The sequence below is a fragment of the Poecilia formosa genome, unplaced genomic scaffold (assembly GCF_000485575.1).
Source record: "Poecilia formosa unplaced genomic scaffold, Poecilia_formosa-5.1.2 Scaffold2, whole genome shotgun sequence".
Lineage (NCBI taxonomy): Eukaryota > Metazoa > Chordata > Actinopteri > Cyprinodontiformes > Poeciliidae > Poecilia > Poecilia formosa.
This window is the reverse complement of record NW_006799941.1, coordinates 1368143-1375797: the sequence shown is the minus strand read 5'-3', so window position 1 is coordinate 1375797 and position 7655 is coordinate 1368143. Positions and strand designations below refer to the sequence as shown.

Here is a 7655-nt window from a genome sequence, read left to right as displayed (position 1 = left end):
AGATTTCCCTGTATGGGTGTAGACAGGTGAGGAGGCTGTTGTGAGGCAGAACGACGGGCAGAAGAGGTGAGCAGGCGTAAGCGGAGTAAAACAGGGTGACTGGCCCACAGTCGTGGGGCAGAATGAAGCTGGTAGCGAATGAAAACACTCAAGATAGAGAAGACAAAGTAAAGATGCATGCGACTCAGTGGTAAACAGGGTTTAACAGGCTAACAAGATTGTCCGCAAAGTCATTACAGACCTCCAACCACAAGGTCAACAACTTGGCAGTAAAATCTGGACAGTATGTTACTTGGTGGATGAGTGGGGGGTGGGGGGGAAATTAACAGATAATTTCTTACTCTGTTGGCTAAGTTACATGAGATTTTGACATCTTAAGAAGACAGTGGAAATAAAATGCAATAAGTTTACTGAGGGCGCTAACGCACACCAGAGAAAATCAGTGTCTGCCTTAGCTCAGACTAACGCAAACATACAACTTAAATGAAAGTGGTTGTTACTAAAATCTGTTCAGTAGTTTGACATATTAAGCCAACATAAATAGGCTATAAAAGTGATATTTCTTCTACAAATAACGGTGCATTTCTTTTAATGTTAGCTGGTATTTAGCGGACACTCTCAAAAGGGGTAAAAGCACAAAAAGAGAAAGCACAAACCAGGAGGCGGTAAAGCAAAAAGGATTGTATCACTAACAGCTGTATCAGTTGGTCTTAGTTCAGCGAAGGGAAGGATTCCGACAGCTGCTGAGTGTTTATATGTGTGTGTGCGTGTGTGTGTGTGTGTGTGAGGAGAAACTGGGTGTGGAGCTCTGACCAAGGGCACGGGACAGAAAAAGAAGGGAGTGGGGTGTTTTGGCTGGAAATTCCCCAGACTGCTCACTTATCTGCCTGCAAAACAAAAGAAATCAATAATCAAGATCTGATAAGGAGTTAGCAATAAAAACGTCAACTCCTTCCAACGTTAATTCTTCTTCTTCTTTTGTTTATTCTCTGAAAAATGAAATATGAGTCATTGCCTATAAAACAGCAAAGTCCATATTTAGCTTTTCAACTCATTTTTGGAAGAAAAATTTGTTTGCTCTGCTTGTTGAAAATTGAGATATCAAAACAAAATATTTTCATCACGTCTGATAAAGTTATGCAGCCATTATGGGACTGCTTATTGCCTTAAATATTTTAAATTACAACTTACAGGCTCTAGTGTCTGATGATTATGTGAATGTGACAGGGATATCCGATAACAAAAGATTAGGCAACATTACATCAACATTTCCAAAAACAAATGAAGAAAAAGCTGATCGAAGCCTTGATCCACATGAACAGATAGTGTACAGTTTGTTTACACTCACTGACAGTCAGCTCAGGGCATGAATAAAATACAAAAGCAGAACATGACAAGATGAATTTTATATCTTATTTATAATATGCTGCATCTTTAATTGTTGTTTTGTTTTTATAGCACAAAGTACACAAGTTTGATTTTAAAAAGAAGAGACCATGATCACAAACTGTCTGAAACTAATTCAATCCAAATGTTTGGCTCTATAACGTCGTTTCATAATGACACAAGGCAGACAACGGCACTGACAAAAACAAACAGACGGGCAGGCGTGGAGAGGCAGGCAGGGAGGGGTGCGGAGAAAGTATGCTGAACTACTCGGCAACAGCCACTCAAGTCGTGACGTGTTCACGGTGCTTCCTGCAGCGCTTTAACCCGGGTCCTAGAGACAGTATTTGAGCTTTCTATTCGCTACTTGACGCTGTTGCTATGGGGGCTGTGCGCGTTTCACGGCGCGTCGAAAAAACAGTCCGAGCGCGCGCCCGTGTGTGTGTGTCTAAGTATGTGGCGAGTTTGGGATGAGGGTAGAAAGTGTCAGAAATGGGCTGGAGAATCAAAAGTGAAACATGATGAAACTCGATTTGGTTCACTTTCTTTTTGTCACCGCTGTTGTTTACCTCGCTATATTAATAGATTATTGTGCCTCTGAGGCAGTGACCTCGTTGAACTTAGTGGCTTTAACCTCATGCTCTGTATAAGTTTTACTGTTTGGTATTTTAGTCAGTGTAAGTTAATATTTTTATTATTACCAAACTATGTGAACTTTCTGAAAAGATAATTTAAACATAATTGTGTAAGTTTACACCTGTCCTTAAATTTTAGCTTTCTATCACCAGCATTTTTTCTATTGTTTTAATAATTATACCCAACTGCTATTTCTAATGTAAGATCTGACATATAAATAAATGATCATTTAATTTTTTGAAATATTTTTCATATTTTGAAATATTTAATACATCATAAAGCACTTTATAGTTGATTTTATTTTCATATTTTTATTTTATTAAACATAAATGTGTTATTACATTTAGTAAGATTTTAGAAATACATTATTTCAAGTCAATGTTTTCTTGTTTACAATTTATAATATTTTATTACAATTTAATATTTAATTTTATTATTATTACACAATTGATCTATTTTATTTTAAATGTTAATAATTATGTTGTAATATTCTGGTTATTTTACTATAGATCTATTTTTGATTTTATTAGTGTATCTTAATAAATAAATAATGGTAAGTAGGATTGTGTTGCTCTGAATACTGCAAAAAGTATGGCCAAACATGACTTAAAATTGTGTTATTAGTGTGAACAAAGAGTTGAATTATTTTTAAGCTTCCGTCTCCAAGTCTAAAGTTGTATTGTGGTGATTTATGTAAAAGGAAAAAAAATATAAAGCTAAACAAATCGAGCATTACTGATAGAGCAATGGTCACGCAACAGAGAGAAAGATTGAATAAAAGTTTCTATCACTGGGTAATGAATTCTACTGAGTTTCATCATCAACAGCTAAAAAAAAGAAGAAAAAAACACGCATGAAAAATAAGGGACAGTCTGGTCCTGGCTCACGCCCACCCCCGTTAAATTATAATAATTATATATTTTAGTAATTTATTATATTTGACAAATACTAAGCATCTGTACACAGGAAAGACGTTACTTTGGAGTTACAGTTCACAAGGTGTATACAGGTGATGTTTCTATCGGAATGTCAGACTGTCGTAAAGCAGGTGTGGCCGTCAGCGACAAAAACTTTACTAAAACAACTCAAATCAGAAAACTCAAGATGGCAACGTAATTAATAAACACGTCACGAGCAAGTAAGCGCTAAATTGATTGGCTGGATGATATTAAAAGAAAAAAAAAACGTTCAAAACATTTGCCTTAAAAATAATCGATTCAGCTTTTATGTTCCGGAAGAAAAAGCAATTCTTCGACATTAGATATCCATGCATATATGTATATTTTTAGATTTTTGTTAGAGCCAACAGTGTTTAATAAAACATGTTCTGATTCTGCTGGTGTTATCCCCAGCTAGAAATTGGTTGCCAAGCATTGCATCATTCCTTTCATGTGACTCCCATACGCCCCAAATTCGTCCTGGCCGTCTTATGACTGCATCACAGCTGCTGCTCGCACAAACTATACGGGCTGGAGTTAACAGCCAGCACTCTCGACTATAAGCCCCGCCCAAATAGCCAAATTCGCTCAGTCTATTGGATATCACCAAGGCAAAGCTCTCACTTCCGCCCCTCTGATTGGTCCATTCTGATGTCAGTCCTCCTCACCCTGCTAGGTTGTTATGAAACTAACTTCCCCATGCATAGTTCGGTTGGCTTCTCCCTCTATATAAAAACACCACCGGGAGTTTCCGTAAAACACATTCAGCCGTCAAGACTGAACAATGGTTAACATGAGCTATCACCAATTTTTACTAAAATATCTACAGTCGAGTTCAAGACAGTCGAGAAGGCGAGCGAATAGAAGAAAAAGGGTAAGCGGCGGCTGTTGTTCATGGTTGTTGTTTTTCTCGGTGTTTTGTGAACTTGTAGTGAAGTCGTCTTGGTGTGGTGGAAAGAAAAAAAAAGAGAATGTGCATGTTTTTTGGCTGATATCCCGGTGCCATTTTTAGAATAACAGTTGTCTTCATCTGTCATTATTAGTATGTAGCTGGTTCATGCTTTGTCTTTGTTTGTCAAGTTGTCAAGCTCCAACTTTTAAGATAACTTGTTCAGAGCGGAAAAAATAAATAAATTTTGGAATGGTTACGTGAAGGACATTTATAACGGCTTTATTACGGGTCTTTAAACGTAGCATTTTTTTTCCATCTTTCACATTTAGGTCGAGCAATAATTTTAATCAAGTAGGTAAAACCATTTTGTTTTAATTTGCGGGTTGTCTAGTCTGGCGCCTCATTTATAAAACGAGCTTCCAAGTGTGACAACAGATTTTTGGATTATATTGCCGTTTTCCCAACCCAATCCTTTCTTTTCCTTTTGTTTCGCCCATTTCTCCTGCTGGACTTTTATTTCCATGACGTAATTGTCTTGGATTACAGTTGACATGTATGGCAACTAAAAGAGAGGAAAATCAGTGTAATTTGTGACTTATATGTTTAGATGACATTTAATTAATAAAGTATGTTTTGAGTTACTCAGAATGTGTTGTAGAAATATTAACGGATTTCATTATATAATATCAAGCCCAATCGCTACCATTGTTTAATGTAAAATAACTTCAACTCTTTACCCCCATATCAAATGTAATTGACATAACCGACGTACGAGATCTGATTCATTCCCATTGGTTTGTTTAGCAGGTTTAAAACATTCATAGCGAGGAGAAAACAAAACAGATGCGAGATAGAAATGAAGGCAGAGCTGACGGTCAAACCTGCTCAGATTCCAGCGCTTCCTTGTCCTCTGAAACCACTTGTTTATCTACCTGAATGTTTTGAGAGCAGGGAAAAGCAGGGGGCGCAGTGGAGATCTTTTTTTGGTCTTTGTTTACAAAAATTGTGAAAATAATTATTACAGGTTTTTTTTCCTTTTACATTGCCCGGCCTAATTTAAAAATATATATATATTGTACAGTGGTAATATGTGTATTTTCTTACATATTTATTAACCATTCAATTATTTCTCCAACAATTTCAGACACCTTTTGTTTCCAGGCTGAGGTTGTTCTGTTTGGCTCAAATGCTAATTTTCACGTGGATAATACAAATATTTTTAATCTAACCTTTTGCACTGATTTTGTTTCAGAATTATTGGGATAAGCTGTCTCCAACAAATTGTCAGACTTGATTAACAGAGACTTTCTGAAGGTAAACTAAACTCACCTGCTCATGTTTGACAGTAAAGATGTTCTTGGGATTGTTTATATTTAAATGTGAACAGTTTCGTTCATTTAAGGAATCAGAATTGTGTGTGTTACAGTCTTTTCTTTAGAATCATTGTTATCAATTCACAGATTAAGTGTATTACACAGTGTACAGTATATTTGTCTAGTTTGGTTTGTCATGGGATAAAAATAGATTTACTGCTGAGCAGCATTTGTAATTAAACCTGCTTCAGAACAATTCTGATTGATGAAAGTTGCAGACTTCTTTTTGACATGTCAGTGATCTATTGTGCAGCTGCTCTGTGCCCCGTCTTTGTTTTCTAACCCTCCTGGGTCTGGTCGCCTCTCTCTCCCCTCCAGGTCCAGTGTAAACCGTGTGGCAGAGTATCTGTGTGTTGAGACTGATTGGCGAGATGACTGCCGAGTGGCTACACCTGCTCCCGCCGTACCCCCCTGGAGTAGGGCCGTTGTATGGTGCAGAGTTGGAGGCGTGGTATGAGGACCTGCAGGATATTCTAGGCTCCGACACGGGAGGGGCAAAACTTGCACGTGCCCCCACATGCACCGAGGTCAGTAGTTTAGAGACAAAACTATTACTGGTGATGAGTCATAGTTGCACATCTCCTTCTCCTTATTTATGGTTTTAATTGACGTGTTTGACATTTGTGTTTTGTGGTTGTAGAAGGAGCCAGAGTTTCTGGATGTTCTTGAGAGTTGTTCTCTGACGTGGCTGACTGACGGAAACCAGACGTGGGCTGAAGGTGTCCAGAGGACGACAGAGGAAATCCACACCACCCAGCCTCTGCATCACACCTCATCATCATCCTCCTCCTCCTCTTCTTCTTCTTCTTCGTCCTCCTGTATGAGTCCAGCTGTTGTAGAGGAACGGCAGGTGGAGGCTGAGAGCGGTAGAAATGCAGATAGCTCAACAGGAGGCGGCAGCGACTTGCTGCCTCCGGAGTTCTTCGAATTGCTGAGTGAAGGAGGAGTGGGAATGGTGGATCCGAGTGGAGCAGTGATCAGCAGTGGCTATTATTATCACCAACACCACCCTGCAAACAACACCCATCCTGCATCTCCTTCAGCCAGCGAAGAGGAACTGCCCTGTGTGCCAGATTCTCCATCCTGCTCTTCATCAGCTTCCCAGTCTCCATCTCAAAATTGCTCTCCTCCCTCTTCACCTGTCTCCTCACCCTCAGGCTATTCGTCCTCCCGTTTGGGAAAACGCAAGAGGACTTCTAGTGAGAGGGCCAACAGTGCCTTGTCCTCTTTCTCCTCTTCCATGCAACGCTCATCTTACTCGTCTACCAAAAAGAGTCGTAAAGAAAGAGAGCAAGAGAATGAACGAAAGGTACAAGAGCTGACAGAGCAGAATGAGCGTTTGAAAGCAGAGATTGAAAGGCTGGGAGAGGAGGTCCAGAGGACACGAAGAGCTCTGATTGAGAGGCTGGTCAACACCAGGAAATGAAGGGAAGACAGACAGAAATAAATGACAAAAACGGGTCCTATACAATTAGAAAAAGCAATGGTGGGGAAAGGTGTAAGGAGATGGATAGGAAATGTTTTCAGAAGAAGAATGGAAACCAAAGAATATTTTTTATAAGTGATGGTTTTTGGAAAACAGAGAAGTGAAGAAAGTAATGAAAGTCAAGACTAGAGGGTACAGAGAGAATGAGCTGCAGCAGCATTGCGGCAAATCAAAAGAAACAGCATGTCTGAACGAGAACAGAAAGCTTGAAGTGCAAATCATGCAGCGGATTTAATGAATGTCATTTTAAGGAATGCAAAATAAGTTCCATGAAATGGAAGGATATAGGATGGAACGGGTGCTGATTTGTATGTATAACTCAGAGGCGTCTTAGCTAGAGAGAACATCAGTGTCATCTTATTCCCACCATATTGCAATAAATTGTAACTCCCAACTTTAAGGGCTACGATCTGGCTCACAGAGATTATTTGCCCCAATTTTTGGAGAGTTTTGGAGCTCAGGAAAGTTTTGAAAGTGCCCAGTGCAGTGTGAGTATGAGAGATTTTTTATTATTTTTTTTTTTTAAAAGGAAATTCATACTTTTTTCTTTTTTTTTTTTTTTTTAAACTTTGTATAATCCATGGCTTGTTTGTTCAAGTATTTAGATAAAATACGTAACCTGCTTATACTTTTCAGGCTGACCTTTTCTATTATGGGAATCTGTGGCAGAATTGTTAGATCTTCTACCCTGATGACTATTTTTATATAACTGTATTATACGCGTAAATATAATTGTACTGTATGGCTTATACTGTATATTCCAACATACTGTTTATTTCTCATTGTAGTAAAGAAAAAAAAAAGTTATTCATAAATATGCATGGATTTTTATCACTCATGGCATCAAAATTGTTTTTTCTTTACTGTACTTAAAAATTTGCAATAAAAATTTAAACATACTTTAGATGTTGAATTGTTTTCTTTTGCACAACATTTTTTATTCA

The 7655-nt window shown here is 38.2% G+C and overlaps 1 protein-coding gene across 1 annotated transcript; it reads left to right on the top strand.

Moving 5' to 3' along the window:
* The first annotated feature begins 3686 nt into the window (after positions 1-3686).
* ddit3 (DNA-damage-inducible transcript 3) lies at positions 3687-7610 on the top strand. Its single transcript, XM_007548731.2, has 4 exons — positions 3687-3834; positions 5105-5166; positions 5544-5752; positions 5866-7610. The coding sequence occupies exons 3-4, from the start codon at positions 5597-5599 to the stop codon at positions 6649-6651; spliced, it is 942 nt and encodes a 313-aa protein (XP_007548793.1). The 5' UTR covers positions 3687-3834; positions 5105-5166; positions 5544-5596; the 3' UTR covers positions 6652-7610.
* Positions 7611-7655: the final 45 nt, after the last annotated feature.